This window comes from Enoplosus armatus, chromosome 18 (assembly GCF_043641665.1).
Source record: "Enoplosus armatus isolate fEnoArm2 chromosome 18, fEnoArm2.hap1, whole genome shotgun sequence".
Classification (NCBI taxonomy): Eukaryota; Metazoa; Chordata; class Actinopteri; order Centrarchiformes; family Enoplosidae; genus Enoplosus; species Enoplosus armatus.
The window spans coordinates 3560745-3587420 of NC_092197.1; the positions used below are offsets into that span (position 1 = coordinate 3560745).

At 42.7% G+C, this 26676-nt stretch overlaps 1 protein-coding gene across 3 annotated transcripts; it reads right to left on the minus strand.

Annotated features, from left to right (window-relative positions):
• Window positions 1-1190: 1190 nt before the first annotated feature.
• pik3r1 (phosphoinositide-3-kinase, regulatory subunit 1 (alpha)) lies at window positions 1191-19846 on the minus strand. Of its 3 annotated transcripts, none has more exons than XM_070924080.1 (14): window positions 19510-19846; window positions 10528-10620; window positions 10286-10360; window positions 9860-9976; window positions 9013-9214; window positions 8561-8643; window positions 3882-4083; window positions 3592-3772; window positions 3359-3484; window positions 3127-3269; window positions 2863-3039; window positions 2677-2751; window positions 2412-2582; window positions 1191-2013 (listed from the first exon to the last, which is right to left on the minus strand). In XM_070924080.1, exons 1-14 carry the CDS (start codon window positions 19844-19846, stop codon window positions 1824-1826), a joined length of 2172 nt encoding a protein of 723 aa, XP_070780181.1. In that variant the 3' UTR covers window positions 1191-1823. The 3 variants fall into 3 exon arrangements, with proteins under 3 accessions (XP_070780181.1, XP_070780180.1, XP_070780182.1); XM_070924079.1 differs by having other exon boundaries at window positions 9860-9991; XM_070924081.1 differs by lacking the exons at window positions 8561-8643; window positions 9013-9214; window positions 9860-9976; ... (1 more) ...; window positions 10528-10620; window positions 19510-19846 and adding an exon at window positions 6485-6732.
• Window positions 19847-26676: the final 6830 nt, after the last annotated feature.

The following is a 26676-nucleotide window of genomic DNA, read 5'->3' on the forward strand; positions in this document are numbered from 1 at the left end:
GTTTACACGTGTACCAATCACTTGAATCATGGACTCGTAAGAAGATAAAGATGAAGGGAGGAGGAAGAAAACGTAGTTGAGCTGTAGATAAATGTTTCTGTCAAAGGATCCAACTGGCACATGTCGTCCTTTATGAAATATGAAATTACAGACAGATCTGAAATGAGCTGATCCACCTACATAAAACACAGTGATTTTCTGATACAGAAAAATACTAAAGTGGACAACGTATATTGATCTTTAATGACAATATCCATCAGTTGGAAACACCAGTCTGCTTTTGATATATTTCTCATGTGGGAACATATATATTTTATAACAAAATAAATCTATACTGTCGTTTTTCGCGGTGACGGTCGATGAGGGTCGTACAATCCCGTCATCCCATTTCTCTGAGTGCTCGAACTTTTCTTTGTCCGTCTCAACAAAGAACCGCATGTCTGCTTAGCTCTGTAGGAAATAGTACTTGTGACCGAAGCAGCTCAAATACTCAAAGAGGCTCTGCCTGAGAAGAACATTAGTTTGAAGCAAAAAGAAAAAAAAAAAAAGAATAATAAAATTCTTTTCCATCTTTATACCAGTTGTTAAAGTAATTTATAATAAAGTGTATGTTTGCTATTATTATCTTTAAAAATCATAAGCAGGTTTTTTTTTTGTACTGTATCTTGGCATTTTGACAAAAAATATCCTCTTGGGATATTTACACAGGAAAAGATACTTTTCAAGCAATAAAACAAGCTTATAATGTGGGTCGCAACAGAATAAAAAACACAATTCTGAAGAAAAGTAAAAGGAGAAAGAATTGCATAGCAGATCAGAATAGAACTAAACAGGAACTGATCCTTTTTGGTATGGTGCACTTCGATTCATGACTTTTGCACATTTTCACATATGTACATGAAATATAAGTCCATTCATAGTCTCACCGGCCCACAGTAAAGATCAAGTTTACTTCTGCGCTATGATGCTCGACAGTAAGAAGGCAGGAAGCAGACGTCGCGTCGCGTCCCCCCCCCCGCTCTTCTGATAAAAGTCCATAGGAGTCTTTTCAAAAAAAAAAAAATTAAACTTTGTTTAAAAAGTGCCGTTTTGCTACATTAATTAGCGGACCCCGCGGTCTGCTACCGAACAGTTAACACAAGCAAATGTGTTACACAGCCCCCCCCCTCCACACACACACACACACACACACACACACACACACACACACACACACACACACACACACACAACGTCACACAGTTTCCTGATTCTATGAGTTTTGGTCACATGGACAATCACACACTCACTCACAGACACATACACAGAAACACTTGTGCAGAAACACACACACACACACACACACACACACACACACATATAAACGTAGATGACGTGAAAGGAAAGAAGAAAAAAATAAAAAACCAAAAGAAAAAGTGGAAAAACAAAGTTGTGGCCGGCGTGTACAGTTCCGTTTGAAGAGTTTATCTGCTGCGATTAGACATTCCCGGCTGGTAAAGCTTTGAAAAAGAACAAGCACCATTAGGAAAAGGCCTCAAATGTCCTCTGCTGGGGGAGAGTTCAGCAGTTTCCGCTTGATTCTGTGCTCCCACAAAACAAAGCAAAAAGAGAAAGAAATCTACATTCAGACTCGCCTCAGGCTCGAGGTCAGGCAAAGTCTCTGAAATGTTTCAGGCTTTACTGCGTCTTTTCCTCCGATTTCAAGTCTGAGTTCATCAAACGGAGCCTCTGTTTTGTTTTTTTTTAAATCATGGAGTCCGAGGACGTGTATCTCCAACTCCCATGAGGCCTTTTCTTGTGTCCGTGTGGATACATCCGGGTCCTCACCGCCTCTGCTGGGCATAGACCGGGTACGCTAGAGTCACATTCAGAGAGTCATTGTGCTGGACCAAAGACGTGTGCTGGTAGTGAAGTACGAGTTCTTTTAACGAGCTGTACAGGTTGTACGGCTCGGCGAAGCCATAACCTGAGGGGGTCTTGTTGATGACGCAGTGCTTCACCTCGCCGTCCACACTGCAAAGAGAGGACAACGGTCACAGTCTGCAGGCAATAAAGTGTTCTCTCTGACCACCTGTTTCTTTAGAGACAAAGCTGCCGGCTGTAATCTTTCCTCCTGCTCACACTAAACGTTAAAAAAAATCTGTCTGCGAGTCCTTGTTTTGTGCACAAATGTGTTTACCTGAAGCTAATATGAGACTTCAGGAGTCGAGAGTTAGGACGAACAAACAGTTTTCCCGTTGGACGGTAACAAGAGAAGGGTATTTGGTACTAAAAGGATTGTCAAGATTGTGATTTGTCTAACTCGGACTTGTTTTTCCTCTCGCTAGGATGGGATCTCTTAACGTCCAGTATGAACAGGAGGTGTAATTACAGCAAGCGAAACCGGAGTGATTTGACAGGCTGATACATACACAACACTGCAGGCGTAGCATCCTGCTTTGCTGCTGTCTCGAACCAGGAATGTTCCGTCCCTCTTGCCCTGGAGGAGAGCCTCCGCCTGTAGTCGGTTGATGTTGCCCAGCTTCCAGGACCGCTCGTCGTGATGAGGAAGGTCTTCGTCATCGTCCACCATAGAATATTGACTAGAAAGGCAGAAGAGGCGTAAGCCGTGAGGCGGGAAAAAAAAAGAAGGCATTTCGTGTCTGTTAATGTGTCGAAATTCAAATGAACACTCACTCTTCTGTGTTCTCGTTCTTGATACCGAGCCACTCGTTGAGTTTCTTCTGTCTGACTCCCTTCTGGGTCAACCACCTGACGAGAGAGAGAGACAACACGTGAGAAACCAGGGCAGACCCATTTTGATTTTCTCCAGAGGGAAAGCTTTTAAGTTCCCGATGCAGCCGCGGGGGGCGCAGTACTTACATGAGATACTGGTCTCTGGTCTTGCGGAGCTGGATGAGGTCTGGCTTGATGCTGTTCATCCTCTTGTCGATCTCTCTGTAGTCCGCCGCCTGCTTCTTCAGATCTTCCTCCAGTCGGCGTTTGCTGTCTACGATTTCGCTGATCCGGGACTTCAGCTTCTCGTAGTTGCCCATGATCCTGAAGGCCACAACGAAGGACGTGATTTAACTTTTACATTCTGCTCCTTTTGCTTCGTTCACACGGTGAAGTGTGGCATATTCTTACCTCTGGATCTCCTTGTCGTTGCCTTCTCTCCTGAACTTCTCGATATACTCCTTGCTGTACCGCTCTTGTGTTTGGCATTGCTCCTCAAATATCTTTATAGTTTCATTAAAAGCTTCTATGGCCGTCCGTTTCATTTGGATTTCCTGGAAGCAGAGGCACAGTATTAGCGCACGTCGTACAAATATCGCAGTAAAACTCTCGATGGCGGCTCTGGGCTCTGGGCAGTACTCACTTGTGATGTTCTGGTGTATTCCTCATACAGACGGTCGTACTCTTTGTTCTTCTCCTGGTACTGCTGGTGGTATTCGCAGAGCTTCCTCCCCACGGCTTCGATGTTGTCTTCTTTCACCACCTGATCCTGAGAAAAGATTCGTAACAAAGACAAAAAAAAGAAAGTTGCGGTTAAATTGCTCGAACGTAAGCAAACGTGCGAGTGCGCTGGTTTGGACTGAGCCGACGTCTCACCTGCTGGTGTTTGGAGACCGGATACAGCAGCTTGACGTCTAGCTTGGGGTTGTACTGCGCCAGGGACTCGTTGCGATAGTGGTTGATGAGCTCGACAACAGAGCCGAATGTCAGCGGGTCCGAGAAGCCGTACTTCCCGTCCCGGTGGAATATCTTAATGAGCTTGTTGTTTCCTCCTTTCCTGTAGACAAAACAGAACAAAACGCGGTTAAACTAACAGCGTGAAACGAAGAAAAGACGAGAGTCGATGAGAGGAAAAGATTTCAACGTGAAAGGAGAGAGGGGCTTACCTCAGAGTCAGAGTGTAGTCTCCGTGCATCTTCGTGGAGGCGTCTCGCACCAAAAACGTACCGTCCGCAGTGTCCCTCAGTTTCTCGTTGACCTCCTCCCTCGAGATGTCTCCCCAGTACCATTCGGCGTCTTGCAGAGCCATGTTGTTGTTCATACCGTTGTTAGTCACAGATGTGGGCTTGGGTGGCTTTGGAGGTAGAGCTGCGAGAAGAGGAGTGAATGCAGAACGTAAAACAGAAGATCTGCGATGCGACTGCTCACGTTTATATTCTCAGTTTGAATCAAATGCTCGATTTTCAGGCTCATTAATGGGACTCTTGCTTCTTCAAATTTGAGATCTGCTATGTTGTTTGAATATATTTAATCATCTCAAGAGAATCAAGCATTTTGCAGGTGCTGGGCATCACACACACACACACACACACACACACACTCTGTGACGCTCTCGTCATGTTTTTTTTTTCCTCTATTGATTACACAGGGCTGAAAAAAGAAAAATGCTGCTCATCTCCGGCAGGGAGGGGGTAACGACGAGGCAGTGGGAGGGGAAATGAAGCATGAGTCAGGGAGAATGAATTTCATTCAAGAAAAAGGAGATATCTATAAATATTCCTGGCTGCAGATACAGCGGTGTGGGCTCATATTTTTTATGAAAACCATGTTGATTTCTTCAGGAAAGCATTTTTATAGCACATTTTATAACAAAATAGGACACAGACTGTGAATGCAAATACCCAGGTCATAGACCATAGATTCCCCTTCAGGGTTTTGCCCCCAGCAAACATCCAGCCTTCATGCTAAATAACCAGATTCTGTCAGATAATTATCATCGACTCCGTATTTACAGTCAGAGCATTAAATCTCATTTTCCTTTTGCAGCTTTAAGGAGACACAGATCGCGTCTGCTGTGATTTTCACGTGATAATTAACACATTTTAACGGCTGCTGTGGTTCTGTAGCGGAGCTAAAAAGGTAGCAGGCTATTTTTAACCCACAAATCTGCACTGCCTTTGTTCACTGCCTCTGCATTAACACCCTTTCTGTGCTACAATGGACCTTGCAGGCTCACAGAGAAACCGCCGCCACTGTTCACGGGTTGCCAGACATCTACAATTGTGACATGGCAGAAAACGCAGATGCTTCCAATCCGTGCAAAATGCAGCCTACCGACTCAACCACAGCACAGGGTTTCCGCTGAACTTCTCAGCACATCTGCCAGCCAATCTGATCACATTTCATCTCTGGATTACTAGAAAGTTCTAATTCTTAAAACCGCTCATGTGGACAATCCAGTCTTAACAGCAGCTTGGAAACAGCTCCGTGGACTAAATTCTGAAGAAAGACATCTTGACTGCAAAAAAATCTCTCCAAAAGAGGCTCAATAAACTGTTCTTATAAACATCCATTTGAAAGAGCCATTAAGGGCAGCCTGCTCAGTAACGTGTTACATCACTTACCACAGCCAATCACACGGGGGGGTCTGTCACCAACCACTCCTGCATCTTTCATTTCCTGAGAGCGATGAGGTCATTCTGAAAGCCCGTTACCTTTTACCTCCCTGCTTCAATTCTCTACAACACTGCAGCTAAACGGCATGCATCCATCTTAAAAGCAAATGTGCAGCATCTCTCCGCTAGCAGAGGGGGGGAGAAGGACCTGCAGCCTGTTCCATGCTTTCCCTCTGTCATCCCCTCTCTCTCTCTCTCTCTCTCTCTCGGTCTGTCTGTGTGGAGCTTGGCCGCTCGCTCTCCTGCAGGTTGCTCAGCCCCTCCTCTCTGCGTGTGTCGTGCGGAGGTTTAGTCCGTCCCACTGCTGGCACTCAGACAAAGCCAGCTCTGCTGCAGCAGCACGTACGCAGCTAAATTATAATGCCTGGCCCGGTCAGCGGCACCCAGAGCTCCAAAATACGCCTGTAATCCCACAGCGTGACACCCGGCATGACAGAGATAGCTCCCTTGATTTCCTGAGTGAAATTAAAATAGACCTAGTTCTCGGTAAGATATAAGGATTCAAGGGGAAAAGCCTTCTAGGTTCAACTGAGGAATAGTTGTTGGAACTCTTGAGAAGTAACTAAACTACAAATCAGTGTATTGTGAAAAATGTTTTAATGTCTGAGCCTGTGACCTAAATGCACAAACCTGCGAAATTAATCTCTCTTTAAGAATTGTCCTGAAAATGTTAAATCTTTAGGGTTTAAAATACTTTGATTTAACATAAACGTGCCTTCATCCACTGCCTGTTGGGAATGTTTAAAGGTCCTGATTGAAAATCTTCACTGAAATCTTAAGATTCATCCACTTGCCTCAGAGCGACGCTAAAAGTTTTATATCTGCATTCTGTACGAGTACTTCATAACTATACAGCACGAGCATCAGCCTCAGGCAAAACAGTTTGCTGACAGCTACGACGGGAGGCTTTAAGAAAACAAAAAACCTATTATTCTTGTTCTGTTCTTTCGCAAGCGGCGTATTTGTGTCTTCTTCTACCCTTTTTCTGCGGCCCTTTTTCGTTGCAGCCTGAAGGAAAAACGCACTGTTCCACATTTGTGTGCCGAAAGTGGAGCAGTGTTTTAAAAAACAAAGATGCAGGACATCAAACTTACGTTGCAAGTTGTGCATGTTTTGGAGAGACGACAGTCTATTCTTTGTAGCTTCTCTTTTATTCCCAAAAGGTGAATTAAATCCAACACTTTCAAGTCCTCCAGTAAAGCTCCATTTCATAGTTTAAGGCCACTGAGAAGCTGGATGTGGCTTTTTCTAACTCTTCACCCAAAAAAAAAAGGAAAAAGGCTGGGGCTTTATGTGCTTCTTAATGAAATCCAGGTAATCCGCTCGGCGTGAGGCAGGTGCAACATGCGAGTGTCTGGCTGACTGACTGCTCGGTTCCTGCTGTGAGCGAGGTAAAGGTCTCTCTCTCTCTCTCTCTCTCCCTCCCTCTCTCGCTCTCTCTCTCTGGGTTTGAGGCCTGCTCGCGTGGAGGCAGATAGTTAATGATTAGCGGTAGCTGCTCTGGTGTCAGTGCTGCCTGTTCTGAAAGCAGCCACTTGTGCCAGCTGTGTGTGAGTGCGTGTCTCTCCCTCCGTCTCTTTGGTCACTCCCTCTCTGTTTGTAAAGGAGGAGGCGGGAGGTGGTGGTGGTGGTGGTGGGGGGGGGGGGGGGGGGGAGTTCAGTCTTATGATTAACTTGCAAAGTTTCAAATATTTGCTGAGCTGGGCACTTTGAGGCAGGAGTGGGGGGGGGTGCAGAGATCCAGGCGGAGGGAGGGGAGGGGAGGGAGGGAGGGAGGGAGGAGAGTGGCCCTAGAAACTGGAAGCAGCCCTCAGTTAACAAGAAGTGCTCTGTGGAGCAGGCCGACTTTCCAGCCAACCAAATCTAAGTGGGCCTTTTGTCGCTTACTTAAAATAGGCACGCAGTAACTGGGAGGAGGCACGCAGACACTTGTGCACACACACACACACACACACACACACACACACACACGGGTCATTCACAGAAACACATGTACAGACTGTACATGTGTGTTTACAAAGTAGGCTATTCTTCCTCTCTCTTCTCGTGACCCTGTTGCTATCTGCGCGAGACAGGTGACCGAGACCAGTTTGCCACACTTGAACTCTGTCATGCGTTTCAGGGTTTGCGTCTTGCCCGCCTGCCTGGATGCCCTTCAGTCCATCCATCCATCCATCCATCTGACTGCCAAAGTGCTCCCGCAGGTGCAAATTACTGACAGCTGAGAGTGGCCCATGCACAGGAACATTATAAATAGACCTAACAGGTAATAAAATGTTTAAACAGCCACAGTCAGTCCCGGGCCTCTGGGCAGGCCAACGACAGTGCTTTTAACTAGCAGTGTAAAAACAAAACTGTGCCACGCAATTCACTGCACCAGATTAGCTTTAGACCACCACTGTACCCGCCCATGCACACAGACTCTGTGCAGTTCTGTCTATATATTTTCCATCTAATAACATCACCTGTGAAAAAAAACAAGGTCCTGAGAAAGAAACAAGGATGTCAAATGAGATTTTATCAACTTTCTGTCTTCATACCTACGCGGTCGTATCTTATATGGAAATTCACCAGTAATCACGCTCAGTCCTTTCTCAGCTTAATTCAAAAGCCATCAACACCATCACAACTGTTATAAGTTGTACCCACAAGTTCCTATGACAACTGTGCACAGAATTGTACCGTTAGATTAACTGTAAATACAGAGCGTCATATTTATCTCTGACAAGCTCAAAAGCAGAAACTGACATCCTCTGCAGCTCTAATTCAAACAGCACCTGCATCACGAAATGTGCGAAAACACTCGTGTCCACTGACCAGTACATGATACAGTCGCATTAACTTGCTTTAGCCGTATAACACACGTAAGTATTTTACCTCCACTGTGTACCCTGTGGCCCTCTACAACTGCAGCAGTTGCAAGTCTCAACACCTTTTCTTCAAGCTATTAATACTTCAGGTCTCAGGGTGTTCAGTTCATGTTCTGCAGCCTTTTAGACCCTGCAGAACATACATCCATGTTCTGCATTCAGATACACACATTCCTTACAAAAACAGCAGCCATGCAATACTAAATAGCCTTGCATTTTTTTTTTATTTCAATAAAAAAAACCCTGTACAGACCAACAACATTTAAAAATGGAAGTGGAAGTCAAAAATGAAGTAGTTACCTGGAGCTGCCTGACTTTCACTCCCTTCACTGGACACCAGCACCTCAATGATCTTGATGTGAGCATCCAAGCTGGGTTCACAACTGCGGAGGGGAGAAAGAAAGAAGTTAAATAAAAGTCTGTGTTTTTACAGCCCAGGTGACAGTCTCTGCTGCTCTGGCTGCTGGATTCAATCTGATGGTAATTCAGGCTTAGCTACTTCAATTGTGCAGCACAGCTGGTAAGTAGAAAAGCTCCAACCTATATCCGTGTACAGCTGAAACCCATGAGTGCCTGACAGACTGCGCCCTGACATGTGTGTGAGTGCTTGTCTGAATGTGAGTGTCTGCAAGTGTGCATGTTTGAGAGGCTCAGGGATGCATGACTGAGCCTGCACACTTGTCTGTCTGCGGCCTGAGTGTCTATCTTTGACAGCAGCGAGGCAAGATGACACCGGCTGCTCTTACACCCACCTGGTGGCCTGTTGTCTGAAAAACACAGGGCTGAAGATCTCGCCCAGGGCTCTGGCACTGAGCAGGTTCTTGGAACTGTTTTGGCACACTCTAGCGAAATGCCTTAGCAGACAGTGGAGAGTCAGCCAGTATTGGGGAGGCAGGCTCGGGGTGCTAGCAATGCGACGCAGCAGCTGGGTACATTCCTCAGGATTCACCACCTCTGTTGAAAACAGATGAGAACGGCCAGAGAGGTCAGTGAGACAGATGTGAAAAACTGATCCTGCGTTAAAGCCTCCGTCGGTCACAGAGGAGCACGAAATGAAAGATGTTTCTTTAAAACAATGAAGAGACGGAAAAAAAGCGTCATGTGCAGTTAGGTTTGGAAACCGCAGAGAGATTGTGTGGTTGACAATGAGCGTAAGGTACAATGGCAGGTGATTGGCTGCTCAGAGATGCTAGAGATAAACCTCCAGGCTTGTTTTAGTTCCTATTAACCGCAGATATCCTGTTTCTAGCCATGTGACAGAAAGAGAATGCAGAGCTACAGAAGAGTGTGTGGTGGTGAGAATTTTGCCTATGCTTGCAACAGCGAAAGCAAGACAGACACAAAGTTATGAGAAAGTGACAAAATGCACCAATTATATACTTCAAGTCTACTTTTTAAAATTCTCAATCTTTCATGATGTCTTTTACTTTTATAAAAGTCTCAAGGGCCAAAGGGTACTGACGAGGTCTTGTGGTTTTGCATTGAAAGTACTGAATGTTCAATCTGGTATGGGTACGTTACGTCAGCACTTCTGTTTTAGGAGAACTGTTACAGTTAACAGATGATAACCGAATCTGTGCAGCGGTCGTCTGACCTCACCTTTGGCGGTGTGGACCATCTGAGCATATATTGCAGTGGGGATGATGGGCTGGGGAAGATCCTGCAGGTACCTGCGCAGACCATCGCACAGGACTGGAAGTTCCAACTGATCCAGGTCTGGTGAGGGAGGATCTGAAGTGCAAGAACAACACAGAGACATGCGCTCAAATACTCATCTTTAAGGCTCATGTACAATCTGCAAAACTATATCATGCATGTGTCGATGGATGCACTGGAGCCTTCACAAACCCTTTCTGCTCTTTTGAACATACTGTACGTGCACATATGCAAATCATCACCACTTACGTCAGTCTCTATTTGAGACTTCCTCTTGTCTGTGTTCGTCTCCCTCGCTCAACTATTGGAAACGTACAAGCTTTATAAAAGGCTCATAAAGGGTTGATAAAAAAAAAAAACGCTACTCACCACAATCAAAATACTGTCTGACCTCAAGTCCACCGCCAGCAGTAAATGTTCGATATAAAGTGGGGTTATCCAGACCTGCGAATAATCAGTGAGACACAGATTATTACATTTATTGACTGACAAAACTAATGTGGGTCTGTGTAACAGGCCACATAGACCGTGTCTATGTCAGCGTTCAGACAAATTCAAACAAAAAAAAAAAATCAAGCACAGTCAAGGTGAGTTTCCTTGGTCAAGCTCACCTTTCCTCTCAATAGCTTCCAGCAGTCTGGCCAGCATGGGTGGAGTCGTCTCTGGGAGGGAAAACTGCTCCGTCAAGTCCAGCAGACAGAAGCCTGGAGGAGATAACAACAGATTGTCAACCAAGGACTTTTATAAAAAATAAATAAATAAATAAAAAGTGAAAGAGTAAAATGTGCTATTTCCTAAAGCTTAAGGTGAACCCTCCAAAACCTAAAGATACTGGTTTATTATCACATAAGACAAAGAAAAGCAGCAAGTCCGAACAGTTGAGAAGCCAGAACTGTGAGCTGACTTTTCAAAGTATATTTTAAAAGCATTCCTTTGATGGCTGACTGCAAATAATGATGAAAGAATAACCAATAGAAATGCGAGCAATGCAAGAGGAAATGCTGCTCCTGTCTGAAAGTTTTTTTTCCTCACACATGCAGAGAGTATAAATATCTTCTATCCATCATCTTTCTGATGCGAGTGGTGACAATGAATGAGTTTATGTCATATCAGCAAATTCAACAGAAAGTATATGTGGTAAAAAAAAAAAAATAGGACGCAAATGTGTCTCATACAGAAATGAAATGGCCTGCATGTCATCAGACGTTGTGATGAAAGTTCAAGTGACAGTAACTGATGAGGGCTGCAATTCATCTGAACCATCAAAGGCTGATCACACGCATAACTTACAAACTACTCAGAACTTCAAAAAAGGAAGCAGGAACGAGACCAAAAGGACCGCCTTCAAAAGTAAAAGTATTTACAACAGTCTGATTCAAGAACAGGAGGTGCTAAGCACTGAAGTTAGGGTTATGGTGGACTGAGGAACTAAGCAAATACCCTGTGATATGAGGTAAGCCAGGTCTGAGTTTCTTTCCCTTATATTTCCTTCAGAACTCTGCATCCAGGTGTGGACATGAAAGGATGAAGGGGTTGGCAAGGATTTTATTTGGATTTGCAAAGGCGTATTTTGAAAGGGCACTTTTCTGAAAGGCTCAACTGTTCAACACCCAGTCTGCAGAGTCCAAACGCTGAGAAAAGTATGAATGGAAGCCTTTCTAGTGACCATATTTTTCTTTCTTTCTGCCTTAAGAAATAAATTTCTTTGGAATCAGGCATTAAAGCGGGCATCCACTTGGTCCCCATTTGATGCATGCACGCTAGTCATTACCAAGGAACTACCCCTCTTCCACCAAAGAGTGTTCAATCAGGCAAATAATGAACCACTTCATCCAAATCCACATCCTCTTTGGCCAGCGGAGCTCACAGGCTGCCATGTTGCGTGTGAAGGAACTGGCTCACCAGAGTCCTTCTAACCACAGAACACACAAAACTCCATGTAGGACAACTGGTCATCTGGAAGACATTATTGGAACGGCAAAGCGGGAGAGGGATGGGGGGGGGGGTTTTCTCAGAAGCAGTGAACTCTGAGATGGAACACCAGAGTTTCCCTAAATAGAGATCGAGACACGCAGTGCTGCCATCGCACACCTTGGAAGTGTAACCTTTCTCCCAGACAAGATATCTAACACGGCTGCCATTCTACAGCCAAGCTTTTTCTGAGAAACACAATTCACAACCTGGGGTTAAATTTAAACCCCTTAACCCACCCAATGATCATATCTATGAAGATTACCCATCCGCGATAGGCTGGTTTTATTAAAGATAATATTTACGACAAACTTAAAGTCTTCATACGATGTTTTAAACACATCTATAAGAACTAAGGCGCTAACTATATTCAACAATGCATAAGTTTAAGAGCATCCGCCGGTGGCTTGGTGATAACACCTATAACAAGAGGGGTCCTCAAAGTGATCGAAAGGCTTGTGTTTATTTACTCTATCTGTGGCTGACCTATGAGTGACACAGGGCTCTGGAGATAGAGTTGCTTCTTGGTACTGTCACCGATGTGATAGTTTCGGCACCAATGGAATTGTATCAAGTAGCGGACGAAATATGGCAGAAATGTTTCGAGCCATCGGTGATGATTTCTGAGATGCCTTGGCACGGGATCAAACGGGTTAACGTGCCCTTACTGTCCACAGCTTGTAACCATGGAAACACATGCAAATGGGCACATATAAATTATAAGGCATAGCAAACACGTATGGCCGATTTTTCACCACATCTGACTGTTTGCAAATGGCACTTAAGATGATTAAGTATTTTCTGCAAACCTCATTCGAGTATCTAAATGCTGCTGGAAAGTTTGGTTCACTCTGAAGGGCTGTGAACATCCAGAAGCACCTGCATTAGTAGCAAAATCATAATACCAGTCAGTATAAACAATCCCAGAAACACACTAAATAATCCTCTTTGTGTTACAGCCGTGTTACTGCAGTAATAACACAATGCATTACCATTGTCTCGCTCTGTTTACAACAGCTGAGGGGCTGCACACATCATGAGACTCAATGGAAGCTGGTTTCTGTGGCAACTTGGGGAAGGAGAGTAAGGAGACGGGGGGCCCCCCTTGGACGTGTCTTTGCAAGCCTGCATGTTTGGCAGACCTTCTCATGATATCCCAAAAGGCCTCCGACAGTCAGTAGTCAGTTAGTGAACCGCAGGTTGAGGAAGTCGATGCAGCTGCCACTGGTGCTGCTGTGGTGTGTTGTAGGGAGGGGGGGGGGGGGCAATCTTCCCGACTGAAACGGTATGTCTGAACAGAAACAAACTGCAGACTGTGGGCAGGACAGGGCTGGGGCACCACGGACGCACTAAAGATAGCACACACTTTGGATAAATTTAGAGGGCCGACTCAAGTAACCAGCATTTTCAGGTTATACCATTTCTTCTTGTCTGGAAAAAGGTCGAGCCGAGGCACGCCAGTAAAAATGAATAACCCTCGGAAAGTACCACACCACATGTGACAGCACATTATAGATGCACATCACACATTATAATAGAAAAGGAATAAAAAGGGTGCAGTCAAGCTTAAACTAAAGCATTATTCTGACCTTCAACAATCCAAAACATACAGTAAAAAGCAGAGATTTTTATATTTACAAGTGAAGCTCTAACGTGCTTTAACATGCTTGCATCATAAGTGAATGAATGATACAGCTTTGAGCTGAAGTAAGTAAAAAAAAAAAAAAAAAAAAAAGGGCAGGCAATGTCTCCTCCTGCAGGGTGGAAGATGCAGTGCAGAAGCTAAGCAACAGCCAATGAGGAGACTGTTGCTACAGCCTGACAGTTAACCCTATGAAGAGCAGACCACCTATGAATCACAAAAGCTGCACAGATAACCACAGATACCTGATGTGCAAATAACTGTGAACCAGTATCATATCAGGCCACATTTGGAAAGTAATTACTACTTAAAGACCATTTTGCTGTTGCTTTATTAAAATGTGCGTTGCATTTGCAGAGCACCACTCTCACAAATGATAACGCCTCTTTGATTTAAATGTTGTCACCTCGTCAAGTCTGACATCCCTCTTAATCTTTTAGGGTTCAGATCTACGCAAACAGCCCTGCGAGGGGAACCAGTGAAATGCCAAAACATTTCTGCAAATGCTCATTGCAATGAGACAGGCCTATATTTCACATGTGCCCTGATAAAATGGTGAATATTGTATCAGCACATATAAACATATCAGTGAATCTGATGTGAGAGGTAATAAGGAATAAATTCAGACACACAATTGGTGTATATGTGTAAGTTCTTACACCACTACACCAATTGTAGTGGTCCATGCACACTGAAAGGTACAAGAAGACTCTTAATTTAAGTAATCGCTTCTATTTTTAATAGAACTAACCGGCATTTTGACCCAAACTAGACAAATAAGTTCCCCTTTTAAAAAAAAAAACAAAATAAAAAAGGAGCCTATGATCCATCTTGTTCAATGCATTATGTAACGCCACACCTCCACAGCACGAGGCTCACACACAGCACCTAGCTACACCAGCTAGTCCACCTCGTCTCCCCTCCCTGTCGTATACGTCACATATTTGAAATGCCTCTTCTGTTCCCCTTGACTTTATGTTTCTCTCTAATCTCACCTCTGTTCAAGTCTTCTTCAAGTCTATCAGTCTGTCTCTCTCTCTCTCTCTCTCTCTCTCTCTCTTTCTTAATCCTGCTAGCAGACATGCTCTGACTCCAGTAAAGAAGATTTGCCAATTCAGGCTTCAGTCTCTGCACACAATCAAGTAATGAAACAGTTATGCACGCTTTCATGCACACAATTCCATGCAATTCGATTCAATTTGATTCATACATCAAAAGAAAAATCTAATTACAGTGTTGATTTTATTGAGCCCTGAAATTACATTACTTCTCCTTTTTTTTTGCATCACGTCACTGAACAGCAACATATTTTTAAAAACATAATTACAGCAGTTGTTCAGGAACCGTGTTTTTCTTTGTAGGTTCACAGAGAACTGGTTAGAAGAAGAATTGCAAGTAGAGCTGAAACAATTAGTAGATTCATCAACAGAATATTAATCTGCAACTATCATTTCAGTCATTTTTCAAGCAAAAATGTGATGATTTGCTCCTTTTATTTGGCTTATATGATTAACTAAATATCTTCGGGTATCTTTGAGTTTGGGACAGCTGGTGTGACAAAACAAGCAATTAAAAGACGACATCTTGAGTTTCTGGGATATTTTGATATGCATTTCTCACCGTTTCCTGACACTTTATAGGCAAACAATTAATTGAAAATAATCGTCAGTTGCAGCCCTGGTTATAGGCACTTGCTGCACTTTAAATTTGGCACCCCAACACCTATAATCAAGGTAAGTAAATCCTTTCAACATGCTTTTGCTGGGATTATAACAGAAGGATGAGTCTGTGTTGTTACATATGGGGATAAGAGACATTTAATAAACTCTCCTCTATTGGAAACTATGACGAGCCAAAAATATATTTAAATCCAGCTTGAGTCTGACGTTGGCAGGCAGTGGATTTGCCTCTGCCGCTCTCCTCACCCCTGACTAAGGCCGACAAAATTACAAGCAAATATTAAGCAACTAAAACAAACACATTTTACAACCTATTAATATTAATAATACACTAATTCAAAAAGTCAAATAAACCTAAATTTAAAATTAGCCTCACGCCAGCAGCATCTACAATGACGACAATGACAGTGTAAAACAGCAATCGCTGGGGTCCTATTCAGGGTGCAACCATTTATTGTCCAGTTGCATTGTGCACCAAGTTACTGCAATCAGCACTTAGCACAATACTGATTCATCACAAAGCTACAAATCAGTCTACCATGCAGTCTGTGCACACCCCTCCACCAAAGAAGCGCCAACACATTCCTGGCCCCAGCTGCCTCTAGTCCCACAGAGAGGAACACCGCATCCGGGCAAGCTATCACGTTAGAAAAACCTCTGCCACCGACTTGGGACGGATTTACTGATCCGTGACTGCAAAAAGTGGAAATTGACTCCAATCTGAAATCAAAACTAAAGCTGCTACATGCTCAACTTCAGAGAGGAGGAGAATTCTTAGCAGAGAATAAATTGACAGGACTGACAGAAAGAGTGTTCAATACAGCAGATGTCAGCCTGAGTACTAAAGAGGCCCAGCGAAGGAGAGCTACATTATCTCAATCTCCAGCTATGCAGAGTACTCTCACTGCGACTGTCTCCTTTGTACAGCCGGCTCTCTTCCTTCTTGTAGCCCTTTTCAAAATGTCCATCTTTCATACAGAGAAAGTGAACTACCAGATGTACTGCCCAAATATATATGATGGGTCCATTACAAGCCATAAAATCCACATTTCATACTCACTGGTAATAAAAAGTCATTTTGTTTACATAAAATAATCTGCTATTGAAGTGTACTGCAGGGAGCTTTAAATATCTGAATATTGTGGTTGTTTTTGCGAAATTAAAAGTTGTTAGTAATGCAATCCAATGCTAGTTACATGAAAACATAATGACAGGCCTCAGATGAGCAAGAGGAGGTGCCCGATGGCATCAAATATTTCCTTAAACAGGACTGAGCATGTAGGCTGAACCTTGTGGGGGCATGTAGAGTAACAACCAGTTATTCACACTTTTATCTCAAACATTTGGAGGAATGTTCACTCAGAACGTCTGTTGGATAAACATTTAACCATGTAGAGCCATCGCCTTAGCAATGTGAATATCCGACGTGGTCGTTGAACTTCACTGTTGTTAGCAATGGCTCCCAAACTGCAGGAGGAAGCTTGCTTTTTTTAGCACCTTAATGATTCAGCCAATTAATTCTTATTCAACACAATGCCTGGACTCATGGTATGCATTAACTATGTTGTGAAATATAATGTATTACTTCATAAAGGTTAAGGAAACCTATCTGTGAGGATGAAATACATTTGGAAAAGTGTCATTTTCCATCTTTGAGTTTTATTCTTTTAATATGAAAAGTGGTTAAAAACCAATACTGCATTTCTGTATGAAATCAAATAAGCAAACGGAGCTAGAAGCTGGAGTTAGAGGGGGCTTCGTTCTCGTTCCTTTTGCTTGGCTCAGACACATGAATATTCTCTCAAGTGAGAGGCCCCGAAAAGGAGCAACACTTTAATGTTTTAAAAGAAAAAGAAGGCTGAGAGCTGGAAAGAGGCGGAACAGTTTCCCAGCCTAGCCCTCTTCTTTCTCTCTTACCCTCTCCACATCTGCTGCACTCATGTAAACCCCTGTGGCTCCGAGAGCAGAGGCCCCCTTTGCAAGCCTCCATTCTCCACCTCTTTTCCCCCTACCAGAGCTGACTGTAGGAACTATCAAAACATTTTTTAAAAAAGTACAGAGGAGGGGGGAGGAGGATGAAAAAAAAAAAAAAAAAAAAAGGCTGAGGAGTAGGAGGAAGGGAGCGAGATCCCTTGGTGGTGGGCAATAAATCACAAACACTCTGGGAGCAACAAGAGCCCTGCCTCCATCACAGGGTTCTCAGCCCCTCTTCAAAGCCCCCTTGAGCATGCAGAGCCCAAGTCCCTCCCAAGGCCCCCACCCAGCCCCTCTACCAAGCCCCCGGCTCCGCTCCAGTCATGATCCTTTTGCACACCATCCCTCGCACCGACCCCTTAGCAAGCACAGGGGTTCTCTCTCCCTTACCCACAACCTCAGGGCCCCTTCCCTCCCCCCTCTCTGTGTCTCCCACAGCCCAGGACACAGGGACTTTTCTTCTCCCGGTGCTACATTCACACTCGCTCCGGGCTCAGCGCTGCCACTCAACCACAACACAGCCATTCAACACATGCCCCCTTCATACAGCTCCTCGCTCACCCTGCAAACCACAGCAAAGAATTTCACAAGCGTACCACAAAAGGGCAGAAACTAGAAACCTGGCAACTACAGCTGCTCTTTAGGTGAGCAGAGCGCTTTAAGCGCACATTCATGGAAGCCACAGTGTCTTTAAAAAGATGCAAGTTTTAATTGCAGTTTATAGCTGTGGCCTGAGGAGTAACACTGATTCAGATTTCAAAGAGTCATTTTTACATGCAACCATCTTGAAATTCACAGAACTTGAACGAAATGGGACGCATCAGTGTTGTAATAGACAGAACATGAAAACCCTGAAAACATCCCTTGCTCAAAGATAAAATTATTACTACATAACTGTTTATGGATGTCACATAAGACACTTTTAAAGATTCATCTTGCTCGCATTAAAGGGACAGTCCCACTTTTGCTGTAACACAAAATAAAATAAAAGATCGATTTCATCTCTTTGTCTGCTACAGAGATTCATCAAATGTTTAACCTAGCTTTGCACAAAAATGGAGCTACATTTGTCAAAACTGCAAGAAGTAGCTTCTAATATTGCTGCGTATTGCTTAATATATGTAAATGTGTGTCAAAATGAGGCATTTTGAGCAACAGTATTTCTTGACCAAGAACCACTTGATGCGCTGACTGCATGCAGCATCCGAGAAGTCCTATGCTCCTAGCGGTGTTGCTAAGTTAGTCGTAACCAAAAAAAAGCTGGCCTAGCTGTTCCCTGCAGGCTTTCAGAGAAAAAGCAATTTGCCTGAATCACCAATAGTGATCTAATCATCTTTCTCAACACTGATAAGGGAATTATATTCCCTTAAGGGAAGGTAACATATGGGTGGCACAAGATGCTCTAGTGTACTAAAGCCTAGATACACGCCAGCGCCATTGTCCTCTGGGACTGAGCTTGGTTCACATTCAGTGCAGCTATACAGCGCAGAGCTACTTGTTATCAAAGACTGCAACCGTTTTGCAAAATCCGCCTCTTTCTCAGACTTTATTAACCCGAATCCAAATCTGGGAGTTCCCTCGTCACACTATTATCACGTGACCAAAAGTCCATACTCAAGTCACGTGATTAAGTCGAAAACAACCTCCATGACAACTGAGCAAACTCCAAAGGCAACGAGATGTGGCTGAAAGCTCTGGAAAAAGCGAAGGGAGCAATAAGAATTTCAGTCAACCAATTAATTTAACTCTTCGGTGTGCACGTTCACAGTTTATCTTTACTCAACCAACAAATTGGCACAAACTGAAATCCAGAACGGGACAATTCAATGTGAATTAATTCAGCAATGAGCAATTCATTGTACGACACACTAATTCTCAGAGCAGAACAATAAAGAATCACAATATGTAAACATGCGAAACTACCGCTTTTTGCTAACACCATTACGTGAGGAAGTTGTGTAATTTATTAAATGTCTGCTTAGTGGTACTTCCTTTGCATCTTTCATATTGACTAAAACTTGTGATGCTTAAGGCTTTAAGACAAAACCCCAGTTCTGTACCTGAAAATCTGTTACCAGAGCTGCCACGATGATTCCATTAATCAATTTGTAAATTGAAGAAAGTCAATCTGAAACTATTGGTATTGATATATTGAATTGATATTCGAATAACCATTTAAATAATTTCTTAAGCAAACTGGATTCACTGGTTTCAGTTTCTCAAAAGTTTATATTGGTCGAACATTTTTCACTATTTGCTGACATTTTATGGACCGAACTGGCAGATTAATCAATAATGAAAATAATGTGGTCCGGTGTTTAACTCACCTTGCTCTGAGTCCGAGTCCGTCTCCGCCCTGGAGGAGCCCGGAGCTACAGGTAAGGGTCTGAGGGGCCTTGGCTTGGGTGTGGGGGGAGAGATCCACTTCTTTCCAATGAACTCGACATATGTCCCCGGGAAGTCCCCTTTTTCCTGAGTGGTTTCATTGAAGCCTGGCAGCCAGCCAATCTCATCTGGCCTCTGCTCCAGCCCATCAGTGTACCCAAGGGCCACCAGAGCTCCTTTGCTCACCAACAGTATATCCCCCACATGCAGATTAATGTCCTCCTCCCTCTCTTTCTTGTAGTCATAAAGCGCTCTGTACTGATATCCTTCAGCACTCATATTGATCGCTTTCTGTCAAGGTGTTCTTTTGAAGTTGAGCTTCAACCCGGCAAAGTTACTTTTCAGGTTTCTCTGATTATGTGTTTAGTCCAGGTACACATTTGCTAATTCAAATGGTTGTTATGTGTATACTTCCAACACAACTACAGTCTTTGACAGTTCCTTGGAAACGACGATATCTAGCTCGTCTTCATTCTTTCACAGTTCCTGTCTCTTCTGAATGATTTCCAGTTCTCTTGGTGCGTTGCCTCACAGTATGCACCCATCAATAAATGGCCTGCAGCTGTGATCTTGAGAATGTTATCCGGACCTGTAAGGTGAGAGTGGAGGCCATTTACAACACATTGCATAAGACAGTATATATCACACACAATGCTCATGTGTTAACTAAATTTACAAATATAAAATTATTTAAGAGTGTCCCTGTATGGGCAGAATTTATATTTCTAGTATTAATACTACTTAAAACTTATTATTACTTCACACTACCTTTGTAACTCTACTATGCCACATGCCAAGTTGGTGGAAGATTATATTTTTTTTTTTACATTAAGTGATTACATTTCCATCATTTAAATAGTTCATGGTCCACTGCACAACTATTTCACTTTGTTAATTTCTTATCAACTCATATTAAACGACTATCACAAAAGTATGCAGACTTTATTGCTGATAAGCCGGTTTTTGATGGTACACTAAGGTTACTCCTGGCACACTTAACTAGGTCGATTTCAGTGCTGTTCAGCCAACATATGGCTGCTAACGTTAGCATTATCCGTGACAGCCTAAAATTTACAGCGCTGTCACTGTTATAAAACTAAATAGCAGCATCGTTGGTGTGTTTGCAAAAACGCGTTGGCAGACACCTTGTGGGTGTTGGGAAACGATTTGCATGTTTTCAAAGTTTCAAGTCTTACAAAGTCCAACAGAGTAACGTTACAGCGTCTGAAAGAAAGATGTCGAGGGAGCAGGATGGTTAACAGTTAGCTTAAGTTAGCTAGCTAGCTAACGTCAAGCTCGCCAACATGGTCGACTAGTGTTAATTAGCTGTCTGCTGGAAGTAATTACGATAACAGTTAACTAAAAGTTTCCGTTGTGAGTTGCCTTTGGTAAACAGAAGGAAACAGCCGAGGTTAAATTAAGTTAGAATAACAAGTAAAGAAAAGATAGATAAGATATGCAAGTTAAGTTACTTTCTAACGTTACAGTCGCGTTCAGTTGAACCTAACTACCATCAGGGAAATTTAACTACCTCACAAGCAGCGTCTTCACTCATCACTTTTTCAACAATGTGGCTTAGTTTACATTTGTTAGCTACGTTAGCGAGCTTTGGCAGCAGTGTAACTTACATACCGAGTCTGCATGGATCCACAGGAGGATCCAACCAGTCCTCTTCCTTCCACACTTAACGCGTCCACTTCGTTAAACTTCAGAGTTTGCGGGGTTTTATCAACAAAATGCAACCCTAAACGGATCATTTACCAGCGCGATTAAAAAGCAAAAAAATCCTCCGTTTGCGTTTAAATTCGGTTTTAACGAGTTGTACGAACTGTTACAACCCTACAGCCTGTCCACATAACGGCACGGCTTCCCCGTCCTGAACAAATGTTCCCTTGCACGTAGCCTCTGCGGCCAACAAGGGGCAAGACAAAGCACGGCCGCGCATTGGCCGGTGTCCCTGTCAATCATTTGCATCGCTCAATCAAGACCAACCAGATCCTCGCTATTGGCGGACACTCCCCCCTCCATGTACCCTTACACGCAACATGAAACTCCTATGGAAATTACATAACTTCTGCATGCAAACCAAATGTTAACCGGGGCCCTTTTGGTTTTTATTATCAGTATCTATTCTTATACTTGACGGGGATGTTCACTGCATTGTCATAAGAAGTAACGAGGACGATGTAAAGATATCACTTTTGTACTCCAGAGGATATCTGAAGAAGGAATATTCCTAATTCCTTTGTTTTCTAATTCAATACTATAAACCTTAACTGTTATATTAAATAATGTGTTAAACTAAATCATATCCATGCCTAGCCAGGACAGCATGTAACCATGTTTGAGTTTATGTATTCAGTCCATAGTTTTCACTTTCTTTTTTCTTTTTCTTTTTACATGTTCTCTGTGTGGAAGGTCCCAAAATCTTACAGAGTCACCATCTGAGGTGCATGACTGTGAATGTGGGTGGCCTAATTATGGTAGGGAAAGAGGGCTGGCTTGCAGAAATCCCCTATCAAGTATAAACCCTACTGTCCCGGCTGTGCTAAAAGAGGCTGTAAGCAGCTTTGTGCGAGGGTAGGCCCCTTTGAGTGTTCTGCAGTCACACAGGCATCAGTGGCCATCACCACTGAGAAAAGAGGAAGGAGTGTAGAAAGAGAATTGGTAGTGTTGAAATTAATCGTTACTAGGAACTTCAGACTTCTGCTGTGGTGCATTGGGAAACTTAAAATGTGTTTTGACATCTTTCTTAACGTCACATCAACAATTATTGCCAAAAAAAAGCACAAATTCATCTACGACAGTAACCGCATAGTTACCGTTGACTGCATTTCTGTCATTACTTCACTTATGTGTTTGCATTGACAGAAGACCTAGTTTTTCTCCCCTTTGACTGACAGACGAAACTGTGTCCAGCAGATAGCCAATGAATATTATAATCAGGATTTATATTTCTGCTGTAGATGATGGAAATTAATAATTGAACCACCAGACCATATAATCCCCTACTCTGCCAGCACCACACCTCACCCCCCTGATTAAATAGTCAGGCTCTGGTGACCCATCTGCTGCCCTGCAGATACCCAAAGTACACCCCTGGTAGGATCTCTCACTGTACCCACACAGAACATTTATTGGATTGGACTTTGTTCATATTTTCTAACAGACATTTCAGGGTGAGACATAAAACTGAAGTTCATCGTACTTCCCATGAACTTTGTTTGGCTTAATCATAAGAAAGTTGTGTGAGTTTAAAAAAAAAAAGGTGGTTATTCTTCAATCAGAAAGTTACTCATTACGTGTTTTTATCTGACATAACAGGCAAGTCCAAGTGTAAATATAGCACCTGTGTTTTGGTGAAGTCCTGAACCTAAATTGGAAGCAACTTCATTACAAAATTATATCTAAATATTTCCATGACGGCTGTTTGTTCTTGTCATTAATTACTTGTCTTTGGACTGCACATGTACACTACAATAGCTTTATCCATTGTCTATATTCCTTTGTTACTCAGAAATTGTTTGCATGTTTTATGCAAAGCTAAGACGCTTTCAATGCAAACTAAACCAGTAGCACATTCTGAATACTTTGTACTTGTACCCTGGATTTGTTTATACTAAGAATATTTTATGGTGATAATGTTTCCTCAGCACAAATTGTGAGAGGAAACGTGTACTCAAGCTATATACTGTAACTGCACAAGCAAGAATTCTGAAGGCTGCTTCCAATCCCAGTAAATCTGCAGTTTGAAAGCTCTCACCTGGTGCAGAGTGCCATTAAAGGACCAATCAGTAAATGTTTTCATCATATAATCATTACAAATGAAAAACCAGCGAGATATAAAGTCTTAGTTAGTGAATTTAGAGGTTCTGGTTGGTGGATTTTGTCATCTTTGGACAGAGCCAGGCAAGCTGTTTCCCTCTTTTTCCAGTCTTTATGCTAAGCTAAGCTAACCGGCTGCTCCTGTAGCTTCTTATTTAGTGTACAGACATGACAGTGGTATCAATCCTCTCAACTCTTGGCGAAAACGCGAATAACCAGTTCAACAGCAGTTTCCAAGCACTCTGATTTTACACAGATCCATGTTGTTTCTAATGTACTGCAGCCTTAAATATCTCCTTGTAGAAATCATAATAATACTATTCTTGAGCTGTTTTATAGGCTACTTGAATAATTCACCGGATAAGCACTTTTAGTTGGCATACATTTCATTTCACAGTGCTCGAGATCCTCCATACTGTGAGACCCCTTCAGCTTTTATTATGGTAATTTTCCAAGTGTGAAGTGCTCTCAGACCACCTACCATGCTGCTGCCTTCCAAAACAGCGTGAAATTGATCAACAACCTAATAATGCAGAATAATATTGCAAATGTATTTAAAATCTAGCCAGAAGTTAAATCATATACTGTATATGTACAAACGTAACAGGATTACATGAATACAAACAGACATGTAATGTGAGCGCCATTCCATTATGTGGAGAAGCATGCAGAAAGTCTCAAAATTGTATCAGCATGTAGTAATTTCTCCATTTCTCAGCAAAACATTTGAAGTCCTTTGAGATATGAGAATGTGTAACATGTTAAAAGAAAATGTGTAGTGCAAAAAAGAGTCTGTCACAACTGTTTTGCTTTGGGGAGTAGCGTGCAGTATGGGCTCTCAGACGCTGAACTAATGCTGCAGGTACATGGCAGAGGGTTCCTTTCATGTTGCAGCAGTGGGACCTACTTTTTAAAGAATCCATTCTGCGTGGATTGGGCCCCTTAAACCAGTAATCTATGCAGTGTTTTCAGGGGTTTTAATAATGGCTAACTTTAGCGTGTAGAGCTCTCAGGCTCCCGGCTTTTTATTGCCCCCACCTCTCTCTATTCACTGATTCTTTTACTTTTGTGAGCAAGCTGAGAATTCTCACATGGGTAACCCCGTAATGCTCACCAGCGTAAGATGAACTTGTGAAATGCATCACCCACCAACGCCTATTTAAACAAAACAAAAAAAGGGAAAAAAAAGATACTTCCTCCTTATGCTTTGGTTCCTGTATCGCCACAGGAGTAATCTCTCTCAGACTATAAACTACGTCACCTTTCCGCTGTATTGGCGCATTTGCTCGTTCAGTGTTTCATTGTAGTTTTATATATTGAAGTGCCCGTTATCCAATGAGCGGTAATGAGATCCCATCTTGGAATTAACATAACAACAGACTTAAGCATCTCATCTCAGCATACATACTAATTAGTAATTACCTATTTATTATGGCATATTTTTCATCAGCATGCATCAAATATGCGCAATTTAGACATTAATGAGGGCTGTCCACATGTTCTCATAGCTAAATTATTACTTGCTCCATTAAATCAACTCCACAGAAAGCATTGAGATGTGAACGGGGTTCAGCGCCACAGTTTGGTAACACTGAAAGTCTTGTATATTCTTTGCAAATCAAATGCGATGTTCTCAAATGAATCCAACTTAAAAACGCTTGTTTCTGGCACGCCGAGGTTTCCACCCACCCTGAACTGACAAAGCGTAATTCACATTGTCTGGAATTAGACTTCATTGGTGCAACATTTCTCTCTACTTGATGAATTTCTGAAGAATCCTCTGTAAATTCCTCGAAGCAAGGCACATGCTTGCTTGTGTGCATGTCAGTGAGAACATTCCTCTATTGTGACTGAACACTTCTCTCTACTCAACCATCAACTCACCACACACGGCAGACAATGACCTTCTTCACTGGACTCGTGCATAAATCATTCATTTCCAATATTAGCCACAGTTCAAGTGTTTTCCTACATGCTTTAAAGAACATACAGACATATTGCAGTGTATAGTACAGCAGCTGCATGTGCCTGTCAATCAGGGCAAGTAGATTATTCAAATACTGCATCTGAGGTTAACACAGACGTGGAAAGCGCTAACAATGTGTAGGAAGTACGTAATTAGGGTACCACATTTTGTACGGTTCATTATCAACTGGCAAATCTATATTTCCACATTTTAAAACTTGCAATAACAGGCTCAAACAAGCTTTAAACACAAAACTGACATGATATCATATTTTAAGTTAATATGATGAACCTGTTAGCACACAGTTGCCTATCTACACATGCAGCAGACACGGAGTAACATTAGCATTCATTTGGAGCGTGTTTCTGGCCAATATTCACTTTCCATTTAGCAGCTAAATACTCCACTATGCTCACCACCGAGTCGCAAACTCTGTCTGTTTGCAGTTTGGTGTTGGGCGAGTGGTGTGAGTGAACCGAAACAGTAAAGTCGTGGGCCGTAAAACCAAAACAATGAGGTGAAAGACGCTAAAACGCTCTGTGGAGATGAGAGAGTCGGGTGATAATTCAGATAATAACATAAAAACATTGATTATAGCAGCTTTAACTGAGGCTCATACATGTAAGAGATGGAGCAAACGTTCTCTGACATGTTGTTGAAACTGCCCAGTGAGCGCTCTTATATCCACATATCCACATTTTATGCACAGTGTTCACAAACTGTGGGCAGTTTGAATATATTGAGGGAACATTATGAGATCACAAAGTGCAGACAACCGTAAACCATGTACAATACAGTGAGTCTGCATGATTTTCATTTCCAAACGTCCCCTTTATGCTCATATTTGATGTAACTGTACCTTTGAAGCATAAAGCTGGTGGTGTATTTCTGCATGTGTGTCTCTGTGAGCAGGTTTGTGTGCACCTTTGCCCCTGTCACCTCATGTTTATGCTGTTAAAGGTCTAACTAATCGAACACTCGGGTTGCAATGCTTGTGAAAATGTTACACTGAAGATGTACTGTGACAGTAGTTAAGCCAAATACTGTATGACAACCTCAGCACACACACAGTAAATGTGCTATAATGATCCCAAAGGTTGACCCACTACAGTAAAGTGTTAATGTGTACAACATTGTTTAATGCTGCAAAGCTTAAAGGAATAGTGCATCGTTTGGGAAACGTAAAAAAGAAAAAGCTGCTGTGAACTGAAAAGTAGAGGAGAAGAAAACAGGAGGTTTGTCTGCCGCCACATGTCAGCTGAACTCCAAAAGTCGAGAAACTTCTGCCTTGAATTAACAAGACGTCTTTGGCTCAAAG